The sequence below is a fragment of the Pseudorca crassidens genome, chromosome 8 (genome assembly GCF_039906515.1).
Source record: "Pseudorca crassidens isolate mPseCra1 chromosome 8, mPseCra1.hap1, whole genome shotgun sequence".
Lineage (NCBI taxonomy): Eukaryota > Metazoa > Chordata > Mammalia > Artiodactyla > Delphinidae > Pseudorca > Pseudorca crassidens.
The window spans coordinates 104,027,474-104,055,396 of NC_090303.1; the positions used below are offsets into that span (position 1 = coordinate 104,027,474).

Sequence of the window (27,923 nt, forward strand, 5' to 3'; positions counted from 1 at the left end):
AAACAGGGTTCCGCTGCTAAGAAATGAGGAAGCCACGGTTAGGATGACAGGGAGCCAGCTGTGAGGTGGCCTCAGCAGGTGCGTGACTTACAGGGAAAGGACAGCCAGGTGTGCAAGTGGAGATGCGCTCTTTTCCTCTGGGCTCTTCTTGTGGTCGCAGCGGTACAGCCAGGACCGCGTGCATGAGTGACAGCTCCAGCCCCGACGCTTCCACAGCCCTGGCCTCCAGCCTTGCTGAGCCTCAGCTTCCTTGTCTATGAAGTGGGTTGTTTTCTAGGTAGTGTTTACATTTAAGCAGCATCTCCCTGAGCCAGTGAAATGCAGCTTCACCCCCATTAGGTCTGGGCAGGTGACCACAAGCGCGCCGACGTCCAGAGCCCGCGTGGAACACTTTTGTGCACGTTCAGCCCATTCATTAAGCCAACGCCCAAACCTCACAGTCCCAGCAGAAACTCTGAGATGCTCCAAAACTTAAAAAATAATCTTGTTTTACCTCGAGTATGTCGTTCCTCAGACAAAACTAAGAGAGACAGAGACAGAGCGAGAAAAATCCCTAATCTAGATTGGTTCTCATTTCCCATCAACTCTAAAATGCTCTGTGCCAGTTTGAGAAGCCAGTTATGTGACTTTACACTCATGCTTCATCATGCTTTGTTTTCATGGGTGCCCGTGTGAGGCCGCTGCTCACGCGTATTTGCACAACGCATACGTGAATGTTTTGAAGGCAGGTGCACACCGTGAGAGCCATGGGCATCGTCACCCCAAGCCCAGGGAGCCCGGGAGGCCCAGTGCCCAGTTCATGTCTCGGGCGAGAGGCTCTGCATTTGTAAGCAGCTTCGCTGTCCTTTGGGTGGGTGGACTGGGCGTTGGCTCCAGGTGTTGTATGAGGATGACGGGATGACCTTTCTCTCCGTGGTTCCTGCCCCTGACTCACTGGTGCCTCTCGCCTTCCACGTGCTCCCGCGTCTTCCCGAGTGAGCGGGCGTCGTCCCCCCCCACCCCCCGCCCCGCTCAGAAGCTGCCGTCCCCACCCTCACTCTCACCTTATAGAAAGGACCACAGGACTCTCCACCCAGAAAGAAAAGGACACGACAGGACAAAATGAGAGTAATCCGTGATACCCACTAAAGAGAACGCTCCTGATGCTTCCAGATCAAACGCTGTCACATCACAGTCAGGAACCAGGTCCTGAGACTCAGAGCGGTCTCTGTGGATACTTTGAAGCTTGCTTCAGTCACTGGTTGACATAAATGCCTTGATGGTATAGAATAAAACCTCTGAAATCCAGGCGCCCCTGATTTAGAGTTACTGAGAATGTAGGCAGAGCTGAGCAGAAATTGTAAAAGAAAAAAAAATCTTTCTTGAAAGAACAAAACAACAAGAAAAGGCTGCTGAAGGGATGTTGATTCTGTTTAAGAAAACTGCTTCTGAACATCGTCTCTGTTTCTGTGCTCATCTCTGATCTGTATTTTCATTTCAGCCTGTAGCAATTGCTTAGGAAATTGCAAAACATTCTTTCTTTTAAAAAAATCTCTTGAAATGAGACTTCTCCCAAGATAAGTTTAGACTCTGTGCACTTAGAATGAGTGGGTGCATTTTATTAGTTTTATCAGTTTTCCTTTTCAGGGAAAGGAGGATCGTAGAGAGCTCGGAGCCTCTCTTCACCCCAGCTCGTTAAACTGCATGTTCGGACCCACATTAAGTCCCCTCTCGGGCTCCTGCCTTCGGGGAGCTGACCTCTGCCTTCTCAGCTCCAGAGCATCAGGGAACTTTACTGTGTAAAGTTAGCTGCTAGCAGGAGATTTGGACATTTCTTTACAAAAACATATGAACACATTATGTCTGTTCTTTATCACAAATTAAATGCATGTGAAATAATTTATTAGGAGGCTTTGCAAAGTAGAATGCAGTCCATCTCACTGGAAGAGCAAAGCCCTGCCTGGTTTACCCCTCAGGAGAGTCATTGCACCCTCATCTCCCCCGAACTTCCCTAAGACGGGTTCCGACCTCTGCCTCACTTGTCCATGTGGCTCAGTTAGGAGGAGCTACAAGGGAGAGGAAGAACACAGGAGGGTTCCTGCCCACGGGGCTCATGCCTACAGGAGGGCACTTGAGAGAACTGTCACGTCCTGGGGTCAGAGCTGTGCGCTGGGGTGGGGGAGCCAGAGGAATTCTCCAGCTCTGAGCCCCGGACCTGGCCAGAGCCAACGGTCCACGTTGGGATGAGGCACCGTCCTCGACCTTGGGGAAGTTAGAGGCTCCTGGAGGCTCCCGCTGACAAAAATGCATGGATTTAGAGCCTGGACACTGCTCTGTACATCAGCAGTTCCCCCTCTCCCTTCCCACCAGCAAAGCCACCACCCGTTTGACAGATGAGAATATTCGGGCACCGCGTGCGCCTTGCCCCAGGCCCACGGCTCGTTACGGCAGAGCCAGGACCAAAACTGCTCTGTCATCAGTGTCTGCATGGTCCAGGTGCCTGTGACACCACATCTGCTCCCTCTGGTGCACTGGGAAAAGCTAACTTCTTCGCCGATTGCTCTCCACCAAGATCTCCTCCCCAGACCTAAGTGTACTGAGCCCTGGAGAAGCCCCAGACACAAGAGGGCACTGCAGCCCTGCGAATCTGTGCCTCTTCCTAGAACTGCGGTGGGGTCGGAGTTACAGGTAATTTCCTGTGGCTGGTGTCTCCTCCGATGTGTGTAAATCATACCATCTTGTCTGAATATGTCAGACCACCCAGTGGGGCCACAGAGGACTGATCCGTCCAATGCAAAGAGTCCTTTGCTGCCCGCTAAGTGCCAGAGGCGGGGCTGAATGCTGGGTATGCAGACGTGAGGAAGACAGAGAAAGGCTGCCCTCAAGTAACCCAAAGTCTGCAGAATTAACAGCTGGCCAGGGGGGCAGAGGAGCATGGGGAGAGAGAGAGTGAGCTGACATTGCCAAGCACCTCTGCTAGAGACAGGCTACCCCACCCTCGTGGTGGGCAGGAACTTGTCAGAGCACGAAGCTACAGGTCTCTGTGCTCTGGAACTTACATCGAGGAGACAAATACATCCAACCAACGGGGAACAATAAAGGGCAGGATGTGGCAGATTGGGAAACACTGTAAGTGCCGTAGTTGCCCAGAAAGGGAGTGTTTGGTAACCGGTAAAAATGGGAAGCAGAAAAAAGGCAGATGGTCCTTCATCAAGGAGAAGGAAGCAAGAGGAGGTGCCTCGGCTGCCTCATCTATAAATTTGGGATAATAATAGTACCTGCCTTGTAAGGTTATTGCTATAGATCAAATATTTATGTTCTCCCCCCAAAATTCATATATTGAAATCTTAACCCCCAAGGTGATGGTATTAGGAGGTGAAGTCTTTGGGAGGTACCTAGGTCAGGGGGATGGAGCCCTCATGATTGGAATCAGTGCCCTTATAAAGGGGAGCCCTGAGAGCTCTTCATTCCTTCCAGCCTGTGAGGACACAGGGAGAAGGCACTTGGCCCTCCAGCCTCCAGACTGTGAGAAAGAAATTGCTGTTCTTCATAAGCCACCAGTCTATGGGACTGTATTACAAGGGCCCGAACAGATTTAGACAGTAATGATTATGTTTAAATTATTTATTATTTAGAAAGCACTTACGGCAACTGTCGTTGTCATCGATAATGTCGATGATAATGGTGATGAAGATAGTGTTGGTGGTATTGAAGGTGTGATGATGGTGATGGTGGTGGTGGTGTGGTTGATGTTGCTGGTGTTGATCATGATGTTGGTGGTATTGAAGGTGTGATGATGGTGATGGTGGTGGTGGTGTGGTTGATGTTGCTGGTGTTGATCATGATGATGGTGGTATTGGCTTTGCTGTTGATGATGATGATGTTGATGACATTGATGTTGATGATGGTGGTGGTGTGGTTGTTGTTGATGATGGTGTTGTATTTGTTGCTGATGCTGTTGGTGTTGATGATGATGATGTGCTTGGTGGTGTTGTTGCTGTTGTCCCCTTAGCTCTGACCTTGTACCTCAGAGGTGGGGCCTTCCATCATTCTCACCTATTCCTTGCAGTGAGGGGAAATTTCACCTCTTTCTTCTGACGACTGGCAGCATAAATTTCCATAGTGGTCAGTTAATACTGGCTATTAAGTTTCCAATCTGAGCAAAAATTAGGCTAAAATGACCAAAGCTTATTACTGAACATATCTGTGGAAAAAGAATTTTTATTGACTTTCTGGGTACAAGAAACAGTCAGTGGTGGCCTTCAAAACTAGCCCAAGTAGATGTTGAAGATCTCGGTTGGGGTCTGGACCTTCAGAAAGCAGCCTTGCATGTCTGTAAGTGGGAGAGCTCAGACAAGACTTGAGTCTGTGCTCTTAACTAACCCGTCTACACTGCTACTGTGGGATCATGATGTTCAGGGCTAAGAAGTAAAGTTTAATCTATTCATTGCAGAAATGATCATCATTTTGTGGACCTGGAACGTGGATAGTACCCGCTTTTTTCTCTGCTGTGATCTACAGCCTGAGGTTCTGAGGGGACGTACCCCGGATCCCGGTGCAGGCACAGCCGCCCAGGGAGAGCTGTTTGACAGTAACCTGCTTCTGTGCTGTATTTGGTTGTTCCGGGGGTGTCTTGAAATTTGACCTAGGTAAGACATATAGGAGAGTGTCCTTGGGGAAAGGAGGATGCCAAGGACTTACACAGACAGGGTCAGCATGGACCGTGGGCGGCTCTCCTGACAAACTAGGATCCACCTCTAGGTTCCTGTTGTGGGTTCAGTTGTTTCCCCCCAACAGATATGTTAAAGTCCCAACCCCCTGTTATTCAGAATGTGACTTTACTTGGAAATAGGATCGTTGCATTTGTAATTAATTAAGATGAGGTCATTCTGTAGCAGGGCAGGCTCTTAATCCAATATGACTGGTGTCCTTATAAGAAGAGGAAAAGAGACACACATGAGGCAGAAGATGCCTTGTGACAGCAGAGGCAGAGCTCAGAATGATGAGTCTGCAGACCAGGGAGCCCCAACGGTTGACAGCCACCACAGGAGCTGGAAAAGACAAGGAAGGATGCTCCCCTACAGGCCCTGCTGACACCTTGATCTCGGACTTCCAGCCCCCAGATCTCTGAGACAATACACGTCTGTTGTTTCTAAGCCGCTGAAGTGGTGGGACTTTGTTAAGGTAGCCTTGGGAAACTGACACAGTCCCCACTACATATCCCCTCAAACCCTTCCTCAACTACCTAAAATCCCACCTGACTGAAGGCCAACCGTAAAGGAAAACGTTCCTCCTGGTGGCAGCTCTGCTCTTAACCATACTCACAGGGACGCTCCACTTCTGACACTTCCGGTCCCCAGATGTGTGGGGTTTCCCACACCAAGCAGTTCTGGGACATCAGCTGGATGTCCTACAAAGTCAGTTCAGTTCTGACATCAGATCTGCAGTTAGCATCAGACCTCACATGCTAAGGGCATACCTAAGGTGCCAGTTGCAAGTTCAGGCTGTCACCTGCGCTTCTGACTGAATGGCTATAAATTGGAGGTTCCCAAGGCCCTCCTCCTTGGGTGTAATTAATTTGCTAGAGCCGTTCTTTGCTAGAGAACTCAGACACAGTTTACTTACTAGATCACCAGTTTATTGTAGAGAAGAGCAGCCAGATGGAAGTGATGGACAGGACAAGGTACGTGGGAATGCGCACGGGGCTGCCCTGCTCGCTCCGGGCATGCCCCCCACCACGAGCATCTCCCCCCGTTCACCATCCTGGGAGCTCTCCGAGCCCCGTCCTTTCGGGGCTTTGTGGCGGCTTCAGTACGCAGGCGTGTTCGTTAGATCATGGGCCGTGGTGATTGGACTCAGCCTCCAGCCCCTTTCTCCAGAGAGGTTGCGAGTGGGGCTGAAACTTCAGAGCCTCTAATCGTGTTGGTTTTCCTGCAAACAGTCTCCATCCTTTGGGGTTTCCCAAAAGTCACCTCAGTTATATAAATCCAGGTGTGGTTGAAAGGGGCTTGTTATGAATATCAAAAGATCCATCTCCCTTTTTATTTTATTTTATTTATTTATCTATTTATGACTGTGTTGGGTCTTCGTTTCTGTGCGAGGGCTTTTCTCTAGTTGTGGCAAGCGGGGGCCACTCTTCATCGCGGTGGGCGGGCCTCTCACTATCGCGGCCTCTCTTGTTGCGGAGCACAGGCTCCAGACACACAGGCTCAGTAGTTATGGCTCACGGGCCTAGTTGCTCCGCGACATATGGAATCCTCCCAGACCAGGGCTCGAACCCGTGTGCCCTGCATTGGCAGGCAGACTCTCAACCACTGTGCCACGAGGGAAGTCCCGCCATCTCCCTTTTTTTTTGGCTCTGAAACTATTTCAGGAACCCAGAGCAAAAACCGGATATTGCAGAAGATGCCTTATTGCCCTAATACAGGAAATGACAAGGGTTTTAGGAGCTATGTGCCAGGAACTGTGGACAGAGATAAATATATATTTCTTATAATAAATCACTGAACAGGAGCTTGCTTTAAATTATTGCCTTAGAGCAGCTGTTCTCGAAGCGTGGGGTGTGGATTCATTACACCTGCAGATTCTCAGACCCGTCATACACGCGGGAATCGGAAGCTCTGAGGTAGAGCCCACCAGCTGCTGTTGGCCCAGGTCCTCCAGGGGATGCCGGTACAGCTGGAACTGGAGAGAGTACGTGAAATACCGTATCCTTGCTTCCAAGGTATACTTCCCCCGTTTTGAATTTTTCTGAAGTTAGGATGGATCTTACAATCTCTGTAAAATCTTATGAAAGCAGCAGTTCATCTTGCAATTGATGGTGTCTTAGAATCAATGAAAAATGGTAAATTCAACGTTCATCCAATATGCCTGTTGACACTGTCGTGTTGAGAGAGCTACCCCTGGAGGTGGCAGTGACTTGAAAGCTGTTTGCGTCCCAGCCGTTGGGGGGGGGGTGGCCCTTGAGGGGCGCCTTGAGACCCCCAGAATCTTCAAAGCCTTCCCTTTACTCTGGGTGCACCGAAGCCAGCTGGGCCTGCCCTCCGGGCCCCACTTCTAGTTAATCACCGTGAGCTTCGTTTCTGCACCTCCAGGGCCTCTCAGAAGGGTGTCTGGCCTTGAAGCTTGACTCCGAAGATGCACCTCTCTTAGGGAGGAGCCCCGGCTGAGGGAGATCACGCGCTGGGCCGACTTGTTTCCGTCTCCCTCTTCGGGAAATGCTCCCCTCCGAGCACACAGACTCCATCTCACCTTTCCCAGCCCACCTGGTGTCTGGGCCTTCAGATAAAAATAGTGCTCAGTTAGGAGGCTGGTGTGTAAGAGAGAAATCTCTTCTGTCACTTTAACAGCATGGCTGCTACAGCAAGAGGAAATTAATTAAAAGTGTCACTCGCGTGGCTGTTCACAGTACATTTCTACCTTTTCGCAGGGCATTCACGTAGGTGTTGTGAAATATTTCATTGTGGTGTTAGGCGTCACTCATTTTGTTTAAAGTATTCCAGATTGCTCAGTGACATGATAAAAAATGAGGAACGTGGGGGAAGGGATTTTATTTTAACAACAGAAAAATTTTTAAAGATGAGTTTTAATGAGGAGCCCTGCCCTGGCGTGGGCACATCTGTGGACAGAGTGCACACACACACTCACACTGACATGCACACGCTCTCACATGCACACACTCATGTACACATGTGCACACATGGTCGCATACATGCATGTAAACACAGACACATACACACAGAGGTACACACACCCACACACAGAACTTGCTGTGCTTGTGAGAGTAGTATTGTTCATTTCTTGTCCTTTTCTTCCCACTGGTGAAGTCTTCTGGAGCAGTGCTTTCTCAAGTTCTAACATCTGTGTTGGGTTTTTTTTTCACTTCTGTTTCCACCATTTCCATCCCAACGCAAAGAAAGTAAAACTTCTATATTTACATGTGCCCTACGATCCCCCAGGAGTTGTTACACTTTCTGAATTTGTTCATTTATTTTTTAAAACCTTTACTCAGGGTCCTCCATGTGCAGGAGACTCTGGGGGCCCAGTGGGCCGTGCTCCACCATCCTTGCCCTCGGGGCCCTGGGGTTTAGGTGGCTGAGACGATACATATTCGTGAGGACGATAATACAAGACCGCAGTTGGTATAATGAAAGCAGTGAAACAATTATTAAGTGATTCAGAGAACTGAGGACTGACTTCTAGCTAGAGGGTGTCAGGAATGTCTTTAGATTCGTAGGATGTTAGGGCAAAAGGGAGTGGAAAGATCCTCTAATCCCAGTGTTCTCCGGTGCATTTTGAGTCTTGGAGCCTCTTCTTCAAAAGAAAACTTACTGGGATGCCCCGTCTGGAAATGGCTGCCTCGAGAGGCTCCCAGGAAAAGCTCCAGTCCCGTCCTGTCACCTCGTACTGCAGATTACAGAAATGTGGGGCAAAGTTTAGGTCATAAGAAAAGTCTGCTCAAAGGAAATAAAAATCAGTTGTACCGAGAGCCTACGGGTAACAGGGAAGTGTGTTTGGCTTATTAAAGCCGCTTTCTGGAGGATTTCTCTGCAAGGTGCTCACAACCTTGTCCTGCCTCAGATGCTTAATAACCCAGTTGTGGGATAAGACAGAGACAGTAAGTCGAAAGGTGCGGGACAGCAGCTCAGTGCCTTCGGGAGTGGGGTGGGAACGGCAAAGTCAGGACAGCCCAGGGAAGGACCCTCCCGCTGGCCCTGAAGGACAAGCAGGTCTGGATAGTCAGAGGCTCTGGGCTGCATCTGGAGAACCTCCCGCTGGCCCTGAAGGACAAGCAGGTCTGGATAGTCAGAGGCTCTGGGCTGCATCTGGAGAACCTCCCGCTGGCCCTGAAGGACAAGCAGGTCTGGATAGTCAGAGGCTCCGGGCTGCATCTGGAGAACAGAGGTGCCTCCTCATGCCTGACGCACGTGGTAGGCCGTGCAGATCCTCAACATCTCACAAAATGTGGGACCATTCTGAAGACTGTGGCCCACACTGCTCAGCCAGGAGCCCTGGGGACGAGGGAACACGTGTGTTAGGGCTGTGATGGTGCAGGTGGCACATTGACCAAGAACAGGTTTTTCATCATGTAGGGGATTCCTGCACAAGAATCCTCCCAGTGCCTGGGAGTCCAGGCTGTCATTCCCTAACCCCTAACCAGTCATCTTGCAATGTGACCACCGGGAGAACGGATGTTAACAGCTCCTTGACTATATCGTTATGTGCAAGGCATATTCTAGGCATTTTGTGTGTGTCATCATTTAGTCCTCAGAACAACTCCTGAAGAGGGAGAAACCAAGGACCAGCTAATTACAGTAACCTGCTCACCTCCATTCAGCTAGCCAGTGATGCAGCTAAGATGAACACTGAGGGTTACTGTGCTTTGTAATTAAGAAATATATGTATACGAGAGGCCAAATGGATGGACTGTGCCTGGTGTCAATCCTGGCGACACCACAGGCAGTTCTGTGCCTTGGCTTACTCATCTGTGAAACGGGGATATAGTGCCTACTTCATAGGTTTACTTTAAAGACTGAAGGAGTTACTATGTGGAAAACACTTAAAACAGTGCCTGACACATGGTGATCATGGTGTAATTATGAACTATTGTTGTTGTTGCTATTTTTACTTTTATTATTATTATCACACTGGTGCCACAAAGGAGGGAATGGTCAGAGAAAAGATGTTTGAACTGAGCCTTGAAGGCTATGCAGAGGTTTAGAGGAGACCAGGAGGGCGGGGCATTGCAGAGGGGGGACGAGCAGGCACAAGTGTGTGAAGCAGCGCAGCTTCTCTTCAGAAAAACGAGTTTGGAAGGTGTGTGTTGGGTGATAGGAGATTAGGTCTGAGAAGGTCTTATATTCCATGCTGGGAGTCTCAGCTTTATCCTGTGGGCAATGGCAAGCGACTCAAGGGTGTTAATCAGAAGAGTGCCGAGGTCAGAACTGGTGGGGATCCCTGGGCAGCGCTGAGAACGTTACCATGGCAATGAGAGGGGGCACGAGACGCTTTAGCAGACCCAACTGAGGGGACCTACTGAGGAATTGGATGTGGTGGTTTGAGAGAGTGGAGTGTGGAATTATTTCCCTTTAAGAGATGTGATCTGTTTGTTCTACAACCTTGAGTCCAAAAAGAAAAGCAGGATTCTCTGTATCTCAGGTAGTGCCCACCTCTCAGGAGCCTTAGGGGGTCAGCTCCTAGGCACCCCATTACCCCGCAGGCAGGTGGCATCCCCACCTCAGAGATTCTGCACTGAGAACTGAGGCTCTGCCCTCAGGGCGCACACCCGGTGCTTGGCCAGTCACTCCTGCTTTTATTCAGTGGGCTGACGGTGAGGGGCCAGGGGACAACGGCAGGCAGCCTGGGGAGTGACACAGAGTGGTGGCCAGCAGGGGGCGGAAGCAGGCAGACCAACGGGCCTCCTTAGTTTCCAGCTGGGCTGTGTCGAGATTTGATCAAGTTCAAAAGCAAAGAAGACCTAAAATGTAGCGCATCCTCACTGTGATTACAAAAAGGAGCCTCATTTCTTTGCACGCCGTAATTTGTACACCCAGATAAGTACCATTCTTCTCAGGAAGCTGAGCCATTTACTCCACTGAGAGGACATTGCTTGGGAGAATTTAGGGTCCTCCTTGTAACATGATCTCCATGTTCCAGGCTCCCAAGGAGTCTACCATTCTCTTCTTTATGATAGGCTGGAATGTTGACAGTTGCTGTAATCACCAAACTTAACAAACTTAAAATACCTTCATTACAAAATTTAGCTCTAAGTGATCTTTTGCACTTTTTAAAAACCAGAGTTAACTTCTAAAACAGGTAATTGGCAACTTTGAGGTTATTCAAGAGAACAGGCCACAGCCTCTGGACTGACTGCACCAACCTCACAGTTTCCCAGGGTGCGCATCCTGTCCATGAATGCTTTGTCCTTCGTTTAATCAGCAACTATCCATTGGCCACTTACTATGAATAAGACACTGTACATTTTCCTATGTGGGATACAGAGTTATATAAAATAGGTTCCTAAGCTCCACATATAGTTGGAAAGATAGGACATAGTGTATCACTAATAGTGTATCATTAGAACTCAAATCAGAACTTAATTACGTGGGTTGAAATTCGTCACAGAACTACTGGATCACAATGTCAGCAGATGATGAGAAGTGTTTTCACAGTTCTGAGAGACAGGACAATACAGGAGCTGTGGGAAGTGTACTCAGAAGAGCCTTGATCCCTCCCTGGCCCAGATCCCAGCTCAGCCACGCACAGGGATGAATGCAACAGCCAGTGTATGTTTCATCAGTTCTCTTGTAGTTTGCCTACTCTCACGAAATTAATAAAACTAAGCTCCTTCCTTCATACTTTGTATTCTGTGAATTACGCTGAACATCTAAACCCTTCAGCCAGGGTGATGCATACGGGGCACAAAAGTTTTGCTATATCTTGAAGGCAGGTAGTTCCTAAAACCTAACACTTCTATGGATCAACTACCAAAGATACTAGCTGACTTTGGGGAGCATACAGAGACCCCCTTTTTATGATTGGGATGGTTTCTCTTATTAACATGCCTGTCGTGTGCCCAAAGTGTGACATGTAATTTCTAGAGGAAGAGGTTACATGTGACTGGAAAGGTTAGTGTGACATTTTTCACCACCGTTGTGAGCCTGTAAAAACCACCCCCTGATTTCTGTGAACCCCACTGAGTGCCGCTACGTACCCTGCTGCATGGGAAATACGACTGCTTTCAAGTGGACGCGTGAAATGGGGTTGGAGCAAAGACTCAGTGCTGCAGGGCTTGGCAGGGGAACCCCAAACCCCAAGGTTGATGTCAGCCATACGAGGCTTCAAAGTCACACAGCCACAAAATCCATCTGCTGTGTTGACGAGGAAATCTTGTCTTTGGAACATATTTTAATTACCTACAGTAGTTCCAGTAGCTCAGCTAGCACCCTGCTTATTGGTATGATAATATCACCTCAACGTATAAAACCCTGTGCATCAGGCATACATAACTCATGAACTGGCAGATAAAAAGGTCCGGATGCCATGCCCAGCGGGGCCATGGCCCATCGTCTGCCCTGGCCAGAGCGTTCCTCGCGCTCTCGCTGCTGGCCGCTGGTCTTTGAAACCGTCCATCACCACTCGAGAGAGACTCGGGTGGTGACAGCCAGACCGCCCGAGTCTCCGTTGTTTATATACCATGAGTGTAGCTTCTGGTGGAAATTATCTGTCACATAAACATCCTCTGAGGATACAGATGAGAGCAGTGAGGGCAAGCACTCTCTGTGTGAACTTTCTTTTATTCTCACGACTTGTTTCTTTTCCAGTTTGTGTACTTTTTCATTACTTCATTCTCATCTGGAAGTGTCATATCTCTCCATCCACTCAAGCAGGTGTAAGTTAATGTTCTGAACTGAATGGGACTGGAAACCAGAGACACAAAACTAAATATTTTCTGTTTGCAAGTCTGTTGTGTCATTCAAAGCTTTTCTTTTTGTTATTTGAATTTCTCCCCCATCTGGCAGCAAGGTCTTTACTGACCAAAAGTACCTTGTGTGTTGGTGGTAAATTTGCTTGCTTCAGTGTGGTTATTTTCCCTGTCGGGAACAATATAAACTCAGAAGTCAGATTTTTAACTTGAGCCAGAATAGTTTCTGTCGCTAACCAGAGTTTTTAAAAGGCCAAATGTTGCTTTTATTGCAGTTATGTCTTTGTAAGCAAAGGCTGAGCAAATAGAACTGTTTTCATGCAGTTCTGCATTTCAGTTTGAACAAGGGTATACACCAGCTGAGACACACTTACCTACCAAGGACTTAAGAAATATTAGGGGGCTTCCCTGGTGGCACAGTGGTTGAGAGTCTGCCTGCCGATGCAGGGGACACGGGTTCGTGCCCCGGTCCGGGAAGATCCCACATGCCGCGGAGCGGCTGGGCCCGTGAGCCATGGCCGCTGAGCCTGCGCGTCCGGAGCCTGTGCTCCACAATGGGAGAGGCCACAACAGTGAGAGGCCCGCGTACCACAAAAAAAAAAAAAAAAGTTAGAAGGGGGCAAAGAGAATCATAATAAATATTTTTATGTCTACATGTATGTGTCCATATGTGCCTGCTCACGCGAATCTAGGAGCGTGTGCATAAGAGTGTGTCCATAGGCGAGCACATAGAGAATCAGGTGTTTAATACAGGACTTAATTGACAGAGGTGTTTACAGTGCCATAGAGTTATATGCTCTTATTTGAAAGCATATCCTGTATCCTAAGACTAGTCGAAAACATGCAGACACTGGAAGGGTTGCTGAGAAGAAAGAGAAACGCTGTCCTGCTTCTCCACCCTCACTTTCATCCTGCGCCTCCTTGCCTTCCGCTTCCGGCTGAGAACAGCGCCTCCTTCTGGGCACAGGGGTAGAGCATCTCTCCTGCTTGAGGCCATGTTGCGTCTCAGGGGGAGGCTCTGATCACAGCATCCTAATCTCTGTGAGTAGGCTACCCCTGTCTCTGGGAGCTGGTGAAGTGAGACAGCGACTCTCCAGCATCCAGCATCGCGTCTGGCACATAATAGGAACCCTGAGTGGTGGTGTCATCGTTTTTGCTGCAACCTCTGTTCCTCTTACTAAGAATAGACCTTAGTCACCCTATATTCCACATTTGGGACCCAGAGAAGAAAAGTCGCTTGGCCGGAACCACAAAGCAGCTGGTGGCAGGGCTGGGACCAGAGCAGCGCTCCAGACCGCATCCTTAGTCCCGGAGTCAGTGTGCAGATGTCACAATGGTACACCTTCTTCTGGTGACAGTCATCAAAGCCTGCTTTTGTGCATGGCTGTCTTCCTATACTAGACTCTGAGCTCCCTGACGGCAAATACTTCGTCTGCTTCTGCCTGTGTCCCCTGGACCTGGCACTGTGCCCTGCACGTGGTAGAATCTCAATGCATATTTGTTGAATTGAATTACATGCAAAGTAAGAAGAAACTATGAATAGGCGTTGTCAGAAGAATAGCTGTTAAGCAGAGTGCTGTCAGGTTCTGACCATCCAGCAAACAAAAAGCATGATTTCCCGGATTTGGGCCGAGATAGTCTGTGCCCAGATGATGGGGAGGGAGTGACTTACTTGGGAGCAGTGACAAAAGGACAGAAGCTTCCTACTGTTCAAAATGACGCGTTTAATCAGTTAGTTGTTGGCTAGATGCACGTGAGATCGTTTGGAGGAAGAGGAAGAAAAGTAAAGAAAACCAATTTAAAACTTCGGTGGTGAAGCCCTTCCAAAGTCTCATTAGTAAAAGTATGCTTAATTGTTTAAAATGAGTTTGGAGGGCTCCCCGTTAAATGTTGCAAGCTCCCTGAAATCGCGTGTGTGCTGTTCCTGTGTTCAGCACGTTTCTTCTCTTCTTACAGAAATCCTGGGTGACACTAACCCAGGTCTGGTCAAAGTATCACAAAGCCCAAATATTTCACTCTGAATTGGGAATCTCCTGCTTTTTCTTCATTTCTTATAAGAAAGTTTGTTTAGATTTTGGTGTTTTCCTAAATTATCTGCCAGTTTTCAGGAGCCCAAACATCATAGAAGTCTCACAATGATGGGTGATCTTAAAATTCACGCAAAACAGTGGGTCGAGGCCACCTGGGCCAGAGGAGCTCGTATGATGGCAGCTTGAGGGGGAGAACCCTGCTTCTGGACCACGATGGCTGTGGACCCAGGGGGCCCAGCTCCCAGAGGAGGGTCTGGATAACTGGATGGGATTAGGTTGTAATCAGTCGATTTAAATCATACATGGGGGCTGCTTTTTAACTTTGTGGCTTCTTTAAATATAGTTTTTATTTGTATTGTGTCTGTTTGGCTATTCTAAAGAATATTCTGTATTAAAATAACAGGGAATGTGGCACAGTTGTGATGTGGCTCTCAGAAAGAAAGCCACACACAATTCAGATCCTATAAGTGGAGACAGCTACCCTCGGTGGTTAGAGAAAAGCGGGCTGGGTGCTCAGTATCAGCAGGGAAACAATGACCTGAACTGTAAGACACAGGACATGGGAATGGTCTTAGGGGATCCTTCTTTAGCGGAATTTAACTTTGCTGCCTTGACACATGGTGGCCAAGTGTATGCTTGGGAAGTCATCCTGCATGAGCTGTTAATCCATTCAGCAAACATTTTGTTCAGGGCACTGATCCCCAGATTCAGAACAGGCTCTGGGATGACTCAGATCCCCAGCCCAAGGATTCCTCTGTGTGTGTGTGTGTGTGTGTGTGTGTGTGTGTGTGTGTGTGTGTGCGCGCGCGCGCGTGCGTGCACGCAGGAGCGATTATGTTTTTTGAAAGTACAATTCAGCATGACAGTTGCTACCATTGGTACTTACGACACTTTTTGAGGCACAAATTAGAAAGAACACAGGAGAAAAGTCTGCAGCAGCACGGTGACGATCTCATTCCTAAATAAGAGAAGAACGAGCAACAACGCAATTTAAGTGGACGGTGCACGGGAAAGGGGAGTTTGCAGTCACACACACACGAAATGCAGATGTCACACACAGAAAGTTGTCCAGCTCCACTCAAAAGGTAACTTAAAGCAATACCAAGATACAATACTTGCGGATTAGAGCGGTGAAAAAGACAGCACATTTTTTTAAGTTATACCATAGACCCACACCCACCCTCAATTAGAGGGCGAGGAGACAGTGTTCACTGGAGTCCAGGGTCTCTGCCTGGGGCGCTAATGTCCTTGTCCCCTGTCTGCCCTCTGGAACCACCCTCCCCTCGTGCGTGACCTGCACCCCCCCACCCCGGAGAGGTTTTCCGGCTCCATTGGCAAAGGCACCAGAGCGGACATGAGCTATGGCCCAGGGTGTTTCAGGAGCTGCTGCGTTTCTGCAGCTCCCTTCTCATTTCCTTTGGCCACGAGCGCAGTACGTTCTAGATGAAGGCTACCCTTTCAGCCCAGATCCTGGAGGAGGACCAGCACGGCCACAGCTGACCATCTACCAGGATGTAACATTAGCAAGGAATAAACTTTCATTGTTTTAAAGCACTGAGACTTGGGGGTTTTGTGTTTGAAACCACAAGCTTATTTAGTGAAAACCAGCTATAAAACCTTTTTAACACAGCAATTGCAATGCCAGTAACTAGCTTAACCAACACAGTCTTCCCTGTGTGTGAAGATGTATGTTAGAGGGACTTCTGCAACAGTGTTTATGGCAATGAAAAAACAAAAGGAAGCCACCTAAATATCCATCAGTAGGGAGTGGACCAAAGAAATACGGTATATCCACGTAATGGAATACTATACATCTGCTAAAAACGAAGGTTTACAGATTGTGAAAATTATCTACATCATTGTATATTACAGTATTTACCATTCTGCAACTTGTTGTTTTCATGCAACGTGGTATTTTTCATACTTGCCCGTGTTGATGGGTGTCTGTCTACTCATTTCACGTGCTCTGCGATCTTCCACTGGGTGAACAGACAGACTGCATTTAAGTCATCCCCTCCCCTGCCCATGGCTAGCTCGGCACTTGTGGCTCAGACATAGCTGCTGTTGAGAACGATCTACTGCGTGCTTGCCTCCTTGTGTCCGTGTGCAGGGCTCGCTCTGAGATGTGGTCCAGGGATGGGACTGTCTGGTGGTGTCAGGGGTCTTCAGGTTTCACAGCCGTCGCTCAGTTGTTCTCCACAGTGGCTGTGTTCACTCATCCTGTGGGCATTTGGCTTCCTTCTCTTGCTATTGTCAGACTGGACATTAAGACAATACAAAAGATGTTACACTGAGGCATGCTATTTTATACTGTGTGTGGCATATATGTTATTGTGAACACATACCATGTGGCAAAAATATCTTTTAAATATGCAGAGAAATAATAAATACTAACTCCAAGATAACAGTTACCTCTGGAAAGGGAGCAGACTGAGACTAGGGCAGGGCACACAGGTGACCTCAAAAATCTGTGTATTATGTTTTATTTTTCAAAAGTGAGGCAATATGGTATAACCTTAAGGTCTGATAAAACTGCATATTTACATGAAAGGTTTTTTATATTTTTTATTTGTATGTTTAAAATAATTGCTTATGTGTAAATTTGACCACTTATATGCAGAGAAACATTTGAGGACATTTTAGAAACGTTTAGGTTACTTCTGGAAAGTGGGGTGAGAAGGGTCTTTTACTTGTCACTTTTATTCCTTTTTGTAGTTTTTGAATTTTTTTAGAAACATATATCAAGTTTATGGATTTAAAAATAAGAAGGGGCTAATCCAGGCTCAGCAACTTTCTTATTGTATGGCTGAGACAAAAAACACAAAGCTCTTGAAACCTGTGTTTTCTCATCTGTAAAATATGGTTAGAAGCACCTGCTTTGTAGAGCTGGTGTATTACAAATTATTCATGTACACACCTAGCAGAGTGCCTTTTACATAGTAGGCACTAAATAAATAATAATTGTTTACATTATTAATAAGAATGGAGGATGTGCTCTGTTTGCAAATTTACTCACCCTGAAATGTGCAGAGAAAAGAGATGCAGGTTCTTTATTTCTTAGTAACTGATCTGTTCTTTCACATGAGTGCCCCATGGGGAAATGGATCTTTGAGCCAGAAAACTTAATTTGGCTCAATAATTTAAACCCACAGCCAGTGCTTAGATCCCCTTCAGTGAGTGCTGTCCCTTTAGGTTAAACGCACAGAGTCTCCCATCACTGCTCACCCTCCCCGTCCCTGGGTCAAGGGTGCCAGGTTTAGCAAATAAAAAGACAGGACACCCAGTAACACAAAATTTCAGGTAAACAACAAATGGATTTTTAGTAGTAAGTCCCAATACTGCATGGGACATATTTATACTGAAGAATATATATTGTCTATCTGAAATTCAAATATAACTGGCTAAGCTGCATTCTGTTGGGGCAATCCTATCTATGGGTGAATGGGGGAGGGCCACATGGTCGGGGAGACGAGGCCTCGGACCTCCCGGACTTCGGATGTGCACTGCATAGTGTCTGGGCCCAGTCCCAGGTAGCGGACAGGCTTCAGGTCCACTGCTGCTGTGACCGCAGTCTGTTTCTCAGCTCAGCCAGGCCGGGGGGTGCTCCCGGGCCGGACCAGCCCATCTTGCCTTTCCATGGTACCTCGGACTGCACTGCTTTTCTGCCACATTCTCTCGGGACACAGGACTAGGATGTCCCCTCAGCAGCCCCTGTGGGGTGGGCTCTGAGCCTCACTGTGGTGAGATCCATGGCCAGTACCCTGGCTCTCAACTCAGCCGCTTGTCACGTGGCCCCTTGGAAGCAGGCAGGAAGTTTTGATGATGATTCCCGGGAAGCTGCCCAAATAGTACGAATCCCCAGCTTAGGTGCAGCCACCCCTGGGAGTTGGTAGCGTCCCAGAGACCCCAGCCTGAGGCAGAGGAAAAGCAGCCCCAGGGCCTACAGCTCCCAGAACACGTCCATCTTTCTCTGCACACCTGCCCTCCGCCAGCCTTCACTTCCTGTCTGTCTCCTTCCTCCCAAGTGCACCAGGGCCGAAGGGGCAGCCTCCCCTGCTCCGTCCTGTGTGTTCTGTGATCATTCATTCGGCATTCGCTCCACGAATATGTCATCGAGCCCCAACTACGTTCCAAACGGTATTCTAGATGCTGGAAATAATGGCAGTAAAGACAGACTTCCAGAATTTGTTCACATAAATTCTAGAGCTTGCATTCTAGGGCAGTTGAAAGGGCCAATGAACAAATACTGAAAATGCATACCAGAGGGTCCTGCCGTTAGGTATGGGCGGCGCCCTGTGAAGACCAGGCAGCAGGGGCAGGTGGAAGCTGGGCCGATGGTCGTGGAGGGGTCTCTTCCAGTAAGTGGTGGGAGGAGGCGTCTGAGCAGACACTTAATGAAGACAAAGACAAGCTGCGCCGGTGTTTGGGGACGGAGACTTCAGGCAGAGAGAACAGTAGGTCCGGTGGGAACAAGCTTGGTGTCCGTCACATCCCACGGGAAGGCTCGCCCCGACCGAACAGGAGGAGTGCAGAGAAGCGGCAGAGATGAAGTTAGAAAAACCCACGCCTGCCTCTTAATACACCTTCAGAATAGCTGAAAAGTAATTTACAAAGCCTTTTTCTCTTTCTGGACCCTCCTTTTGCTAAAAAGAATAACGAAGTCGACCTACAGACTTGACCCACAGCTGGCCAGGCCCCCTTCTCACCCCAGGGCTGCAGCTTCAGGACAGCCTTGGAGCTGGAAGCTGCGAGCTACGTCATCAGGGAAAACTGAAACGCAGGTGAACATTTGCAAAATTAGGCCGTTACACTAGTGAGTTTTTACCAAGCGTTACAGGAGACCAGTGGAGGTGATGGCTTCCTCTGGGAGGGGCCAGCAAGGCAGCTTGGAAAGGTGACTTAGGACTGAGTCTGCAGTGATTGACCAGAACTCCATGAAGACAACGTGGAATTGGGTCTGGACAGTCAGAATGAGGTCATAAGGGTATAGGTGTTTTATGTCCTTATAATAATCTAAAACACACACACCTTCCATTGGGTTCATTGTAATTGACGCGGACACAAAGCTAGGAAGACGTGCCTGTAACACCCAGGGCCCGGCCTCTGCCATCGTCCATGGCTGCTGACTCTTCCGCGGAGCTGGGCGCCCCAGAGCCCCCGGCGAGCACCTTGTAACAAAGGCTTGGTTCTCTTCTGTTCTCCACGAAACTCACGACCCCCTTTTTGTTTCTCTGCCCACTGCAGGTCCTGGGGTCCCCACGGTGACCGTGCACAACACGACAGATAAGAAAAGTAAGTGCTTTTGGTCTTTCCTTAACTCTTCCTGCGGCTCGGGAGGAAAGAAGCAGAAAAGCTTTATGAGATAATCTGCGCAGAGTTTCTTTTTGGAGGCCAAGATGGCTCATGTCCTAGCACTTCAGAATGAAGCCCGCGGTCGCCAACACTGATTCCATGGGATGGAAGTGTAGGTGCGGGCCTCCCAGCCAGAAGGTCCCGCAGCTCCACCAGTGCCGAGGCCTGGAGGCCACCGCAGGGCGTGCCGGCCTGCGACACTCTGGGCAAAGCCCCAGCCGCACGGATATGCGCGTCCAGCCCTGGGATCTGGAGCCGGGCCTGCCCAAGTCCTCCCCCTTCTGAGAATCTCCCCGCAGGGCCGAGGAGCCACCTGTCTCCGTGGCTCTGGGGGCATTTTCATGGCACACGGGGCACCTCACGTCCTTGCCACTGCAGGGACGGAACTTTCCAGAGAGTCTCGAGGACCCCACACATGTTGGGGGTGACGTGCACATGTATATTTATACGAAAAATTGGAACTGATGTGTGCAGTCCCAGGCAGACCGTCGGGAAAGCTGAGAAGTAGGGAACTTGACCCTTCTCGGCCTTCCTCTGCCCTAATCCACGGGGAATCCTAGGCCTTTACAGTCCCACCTCTCCTTCCCACGGTTGCCACCACCCAGGTGCCACCTTCGCTGCAGGACCCTGCTCAGCATTCTACCTTCATGCACGGAGTCAAAGCTCGTAGCAGTTTCTGTAATTCCCTCGGGAAGCCACTCTGGCTCCTATCTCGATGGCAGGGTTACAGGCCCCAAGGAGAGCTGGTTAGGGGGAAAGTTCTGAAAAGGAGATCTCCAGCAGCGTATTAATCACTGGGTAAAAATGGTTAAAGTGTTCAAACGTCGATAAAATAGATTTATTTAGAGACAGTGTTTAGAAAAAAATCCAAAATGATAATATTCTTAAAACTATCAAATAGGGCTTCCCTGGTGGCGCAGTGGTTGAGAGTCCGCCTGCTGATGCAGGGGACACGGGTTCGTACCCTGGTCCGGGAAGATCCCACATGCCGCGGAGCGGCTGGGCCCGTGAGCCATGGCCGCTGAGCCTGTGCGTCCGGAGCCTGTGCTCCGCAACGGGAGAGGCCACAACAGTGAGAGGCCCGCGTACCACACACACACACAAAAAACTATCAAATAATTATCAGGAATTCAGAATTAAAGATAAGTAATAATATAATCACAAGTACATAATTAAATCATTTAAATGTAAAGAAAAAAAAGCCAAAGAATGGATGTCAGAATGGATACAAAGCCCACTCAAAACACTTGCACGGCATCAGAGGGAGGCAAGCTGAGCGGGAGCTGCTTCTCCTCCTCAGAGGAGGGGTGAGTCTACAGGGGGAAGAGATGTGCCTGGCCCCAGCCACTTCTCCAGCGTGGTCTACAGTGGGGGACCATTCTAGGAGGTTGAGAGATTCGGGGGTCTGGCCATAGTCAAGTGATTGCACTACAGTGACTACATGACAGTGACTTCACGACAGTAACTACAGTACAGTGACTACAGTACAGTGACTGCAGTACAGTGACTGCACCACAGTGACTACAGTACAGTGACTACAGTACAGTGACTGCACCACGGTGACTACAGTACAGTGACTGCAGTACAGTCACTACAGTACAGTGACTACAGTACAGTCACTACAGTACAGTGACTGCAAGACTGACTACAGTACAGTGATTGCACCACAGTGACTACAGTATAGTGACTGCACCACAGTGACTACAGTACAGTGACTGCACGACAGTGACTACAGTACAGTGACTGCACGACAGTGACTGCAAGACAGTACAATACGGTGACAGCGCGACAGTGACTACAGTACAGTCACTGCAGTACAGTCACTGCAGTACAGTGACTACAGTACAGTGACTGCACCACAGTGACTAAGGTACAGTGACTGTACGACAGTGACTTCAGTACAGTGACTGCAGTGCAGTGACTATAGTACAATGACTGCACCACAGTGACTACAGTACAGTGACTGCAGTGCAGTGACTGCAATACAGTGACTACAGTCCAGTGACTACAGTACAGTGACTGCAGTACAGTGACTGCAATACAATGACTACAGTACAGTGACTGCACGACAGTGACTACAGTACAGTGACTGCACCACAGTGACTACAGTACAGTGACTGCAGTGCAGTGACTATAGTACAGTGACTGCAGTACAGTGACTGCATGACAGTGACTACAGTCCAGTGACTGCAGTCCAGTGACTACAGTACAGTGACTGCAGTATAATGACTGCAGTCCAGTGACTACAGTCCAGTGACTGCAGTCCAGTGACTGCACCACAGTGACTACAGTACAGTGACTGCAGTACAGTGACTGCAGTACAGTGACTACAGTCCAGTGACTGCACCACAGTGACCACAGTCCAGTGACTACAGTCCAGTGACTGCAGTACAGTGACTACAGTACAGTGACTGCATGACAGTGACTGCATGACAGTGACTACAGTCCAGTGACTGCACCACAGTGACTGCAGTCCAGTGACTGCAGTACAGTGACTGCAGTACAGTGACTACAGTCCAGTGACTGCACCACAGTGACTGCAGTACAGTGACTACAGTCCAGTGACTGCACCACAGTGACTACAGTCCAGTGACTGCAGTACAGTGACTACAGTCCAGTGACTGCACCACAGTGACTGCAGTACAGTGACTACAGTCCAGTGACTGCACCACAGTGACTACAGTCCAGTGACTACAGTCCAGTGACTGCAGTCCAGTGACTGCAGTACAGTGACTACAGTACAGTGACTGCAGTCCAGTGACTACAGTACACTGACTGCACCACAATGACTACAGTACAGTGATTGCAGTGCAGTGACTGCACCACAGTGGCTACAGTATAGTGACTGCATGACAGTGACTACAGTACAGTGACTACAGTACAGTGACTGCCCCACAGTGATATGAGAGGTCGCTACTGGGGAAGCTAAGGTTAGGGAGCACAGAACTCAATGCACTATTTCTGAAACTTCCTGTGAATCCATAATTTAAAAAGTAGATGTAACTCTGCTTAAGAAAGCCATTTCAGTTAAATACTTTTACTTCTTTGGAGGGTCCTATTATTTTTCTATCCAAGTCAATGGGTTAATACCTACCTTTTCAGAATGGATTTTGCTTTTAGTCATGTTCAGGCCTGGATGTGATGACACCATTAGGGGTCCTGACGGTCAGGACCGTGAAAAGCTCCCAATGCCCCCTCCTCCCTCCCCCCACCGCCTTGCCGTTCCCGTGGTGCTGGGTAGTCACCATCACTTTCCCGAGGCTCGGGTGTGAGCGAAAATGAAGCAGATTTGTATCTTAGATATTCGGAATAGCATCGACACAACATTTTATTTATTCTATTTATAAAATAATGTATGGGGGGTGCAGTGCCTCTAAAAGAGAGTTCTGAGGTATTTTACTGATTCTACTCGGGAAGCTAAACGACCAGTTATTTTCATGTTTGGTTGGTTAGCTGCATTAACCAGTCATCCCAACCACCATGGACAGACTGGAGGTTGTAGGTCGTCGTCCATATTCTGTTGTGGCGCTCCTGACACAGCAGGTATTTTTAAGCATTTTACTGTTGCAGTTGAGCTGTCACTCTTGTGGCTGATTCCCAGAGGCAAAGAGAGAGGGCCCAGGGAATAAGAAAGAAAAAGCACTTTGCACACGGGGTGAGGTTGGCTCTGCAGTCGGTGTCCCATTCGTCTCTGAAATTTAACAGAGAACCTGGAGGTGACACCGTCGTGCTTCATCTCAGCCACGTGCTGCTTGATGGGACACTGGACAGCATTTACGTCCCGTGCTGATGTGTGGAATCTTTTCTGTCACCTTTGTTGTATAAGCCTGTGCATGTGGTTACATTTGAGCTCGGTTTTCCTGCAGCCTAATGCAAACTCAGGAGATGTTTCACTCTGACTTTCCCTGTTTCTGCGTTTATAGTTCTCGATATAGCTCAGAATTGGTCAGACTTTTGACTTAAGCCACAAAATTAAGTTGGAAAAGGCATGATCTCAATGTGGCTGCTGCTGTGGTGCCCACCACCCAAGAGAATAGGGGTGTTTCGTTCAGTGTCTGATGTGTGTTCTGAGATGGCAGTTTGAGGGGCTCCAGAAAGACCCCCTGGAGTACCTACTTCTCCCCGCCCAGCAGGTGCCTGAAATACTCCTGTTGTGTATTCATTCCTGTGGGTGTGGACATCACACCTGCACAAAGGCTTCTTTTAAAATATAAAAATTTCTTAGATCGGGCTTCCCTGGTGGCGTAGTGGTTGGGAGTCCGCCTGCCGATGCGGGGGACGCAGGTTCGTGCCCCGGTCTGGGAGGATCCCACGTGCCGCGGGGCGGCTGGGTCCGTGAGCCGTGGCCACTGGGCCTGCGCGTCCGGAGCCTGTGCTCCGCAGCGGGAAGGGCCGCGGCGGTGGGAGGCCCGCGTACCGCAAGAAGAAAACAAAATCTCTTAGATCATTTGGGATCACATTTGGCTGCGTGTAACAGAAAACTCAAGATAGCAGTTGCTGAAACTGGATGGAAGACGTGTTGCTTTGTGATGCACAGTGGCATCGTGTCTGCATCCCGGGCTGGAAGACAGGAGGGCGGGTGAAGCACAGGGTGGTTCCTGTAACTGAGCGCCTCAGGCTGTCTCCCCACAGGGGCTGCCGACACTCTGCTTCCATCTAGAGGTCACAGCTTGGCCGCGTGTCCACCAGGCTGCCAAGGATGCTGGGAAATGTCTTTTATCTGGGCTCCCCGCACCTCAGATAAAGTCAGGATTTTGCTACTGAATGGTCAGAGCTGCTGTAACAGCCACCACCGAAATCTCAGCAGCTTCGTGTATGACTTTCCTAGGGCCACCATCACACGGTAGCACACGCTGGGGGCTTGAACAACAGAAATTTATTGCATCGCCTTTCTGGAGGCTGCAAGTCCACGATCAAGGTGTCGGCAGGGTTGGTACCTTCTGAGGCTGAGGGAGACGCTGTCCAGGCCTCTCTCCCCGCTTCTGCCGGCTGCTCTCGGTCTTTGACATCCCGTGGCTTATGGAAACGTCGCCCCAGGCTCTTCATCTTCTCCCTGTGTGCATGTCTGTGTCCAAATCTGCCCTTTCTATAAAAGGACACCAGTGGGCTTCCCTGATGGCGCAGTGGTTGAGAATCTGCCTGCTAATGCAGGGGACACAGGTTCGAGCCCTGGTCTGGGAGGATCCCACATGCCGTGGAGCAATTAGGCCCGTGAGTCACAACTACTGGGCCTGCGCGTCTGGAGCCTGTGCTCCGCAACGAGAGGCCGCGATAGTGAGAGGTCCGCACACTGTGATGAAGAGTGGCCCCCGCTTGCCACAACTAGAGAAAGCCCTCGCACAGAAACGAAGACCCAACACAGCAAAAATTAATTAATTAATTAATTAACTCCTACCCCCAACATCTTAAAAAAAAAAAAAAAGGACGCCAGTCGTATTGGATCAGGGCCCGCCGTATTGACTTCAATTTTGCTTGATTTCTCTGCAAAGACCCTGTTTCCAAATGAGGTCGCCCTCACCAGTCCTGAGGGTGAGGACTTCAGCATCTTTTGTGGGGGTGCAATTCCACCCAACCTCAGCAGAACGAGGGTTTCTGTTTCGCGCACACAAAATACAGGTTGCTCTCCTGGTAGGAACCGAGGGCTGCAGGCTCCTTCTGGGGTGTGGCCCCAGCATCTTCAAGGCTCTGCTTCTGGCCCTGGGGACAGGAAGAGCAAAAATGGGAAGGTTCTGTGATTTTTGTGTTGAGGCCTAGCGGTGGTGTGCGTCCTTTCCAGGCAGAACTCCTGCACGTGGGCCCACCTAGAAAAAGAGAAGCTGTGTGTCTGGGAAGGGGGAGAAACTGATGAGTTAGCAGTCAGTATCACAGGACGTAAAAAGGAGAGGGAATCTAGGAGGCCTGTCCCTGAAAGGAGTGACCTAGTGGGTAAGTATGGGCCATTCTTGGGTAGATTACTTTGGTCTGACCATGAAGGCCCTTTCCAGACAGGTGTGGTCAATGCCGGGGAGGCTCATAGAAGGGGGGTGACCCCACCAAGGAAGGTTCTCTGACTGTGGCTGTGAGCACCAGGGCCCAGCATGGAACCATAAGGACAGGGGGACCAAACGGCCGGGAGCGGGGCTGGTTGTAGAGGTGTTAAGACCTGACCCTACACTGGGAGAGCTTAGCATTGCTTAGGACATAAAAGACATAAAGATGAAGGACAGAAAATGTAATAATAAACACAAACATCTAGGAGAAACCATAAAGACTTACATGTTCATTAGTGCCTGGTTTGAGCAGTGGTTTGAGCTCTGGGTCTTCCTCAAACCCAGAGACAAGGTCCCGGAAGACCTGAAAAAAGAGCCCAGCTTTGATCTAAGGCTTCAGAGAAAATGGGTCACAGGGGCTTTCAAATTTGGTAGGGATTTGAGATTTAGGTTATTTCTGTGATTTTGTAAATTGTCTTCATTTTCCCCACACTCCTGTGGGAAGCAGAACTGGTTTCCGGAGACATCTCAGTGGAAAGTTGGCAGGTGATGCCGGAGAATAGGTTTCCTGTTGCCCTTCATGGCACCAGCCCCAAACGCAGAAACGCAGGGACGAAGGGTCGGCCGCTCGCGGGAGACCACACCGCTGCCTCCCTCCCCAGCAGGGTCTCCCCGGCCCCCTCCCCAGTTTCACCTAAGCCTGGCCCTCCGTCTGCGTTTGACTCTGACCTGTTCTCTTCGGGGGCCGCGTCCCCAGACTTGTGCTCCACAGCTCCTTCATCCCATATCTGTCTTCAGCTGCAGCCCACCGCCTGCTGCCCCGACCCTGCCAGGTAGGCTCCTGACTCCCCCCCCAGGCACACCTGGCAGGTGCATTCAGACAGCTTTGATGCGCTAGCAAGTGTCTGGTAATTGAGTGTTTCCCAGACTTGAATAATAAGCAGACCCTATATAAAGGGGAGAAAGTAAGACTTCTGATACTATGTCTGCGGACCCCAATTTAAGAACTCGGCTTAAACTAAAAATAACGTCTTATTTCCTAAGAAATGCATTTCAATCCTAAACAGGTGCGGCAAAAGAGAGGTTTTATATTTTTAATCAGCAAAAGAATTGAACTTTTGCTTATCATTCAAATGACCCAAAACAATTAATTCTCAGGTAACAAGTGGTCTTCTGTCGGAATGGTGGGCAGACACATGACAAGGGATGGTTTACTTGTTGACGATACCGGGAGCTGTGAGATGCTGCACACCCCGTTGCTCGTGGCAGAATAGAAGGGAAACCTGTTCTGTGCTGGGAGTCAGAGACTTCAGAGTGAAGACAGTGTTGACGGCGAGTCCAGCCTCTTTCTTTTAAAGACTGGAGCTCAGAGACCGCGAGAGATGCAGTGTCCGCTCCACTCCTCACGGCTCTCGGGGTGCATCCTGTACTTACTCCCTGTTGACTGTGTTCTGCAAAGACTGTGCACGAGGCCAGACCTCGGTTCATGTGACCCTAAGCACAGCGTCCCACACCCGGGCCCCAGGAGCCCAAGGCCTTTGCTTTGCTGTCACCTGAGAGATGTGCTCACAACCGCAGCATCCCTGATCACTGCTCCAGAGGCAACCCCGGTTGAATCTGACGCAGCGCTGAGTCCCTGATGGTGTTTGGGCCCGGCAAGCAGAGTACAGAGCTACCTCAAGTCGGGAGGGCAGGTCCCACCGGCGTGCGGATCGGAGGCAGGACGTGAGGCCACCTGCCCGCAGCCCAGTGGCCCGCAGGTGATCGGGCTCTTGGGGAGGTGGCCTTTGGGCAAACTGTGGAAAGCCTGGACGTCCAGCTGTGTATGGCCCACGTGGTGGGACAGTGACAGGCAAACAGAAGCCGGGGGAACGCAGCTCGGCAGGCGGCAGACGGGCCCCGAAGGTCCGGTCAGGGTCGGACGGCAGCGATCGTTCCCTGGATCCCAGCCCTGCTCTGAAATTCGAAATTACTGTTTCGGAAGTCTTTGTCTTTCCTCCTCCTCTGCTCCCGACCCCAGAGCCACCCGGGGAATATTGGACTTCTTTCCCTTTAGAAAATCTTATCTGCAGACAGAGCCTGCGGTGTCACAGATGTGACTCTGAATTATTTAGAAGCTGTTTCCTTAAGAACGTAATTATGGTCGGGACCAGAGCACACTCCTCAGGT

The 27,923-nt window shown here is 49.4% G+C and overlaps 1 protein-coding gene across 5 annotated transcripts in view; it reads left to right on the plus strand.

Annotated features, from left to right (window-relative positions):
* The window catches only part of DPP6 (dipeptidyl peptidase like 6), a 1,023,012-nt gene that overhangs the window by 964,175 nt on the left and 30,914 nt on the right, over positions 1 to 27,923 (plus strand). For all 5 annotated transcript variants that reach the window (XM_067747535.1, XM_067747534.1, XM_067747537.1 and 2 more), the window contains exon 17: positions 19,678 to 19,725. In XM_067747535.1, coding sequence (XP_067603636.1) covers positions 19,678 to 19,725 — 48 coding nt within the window. The remainder of the gene's footprint in view (positions 1 to 19,677; positions 19,726 to 27,923) is intronic.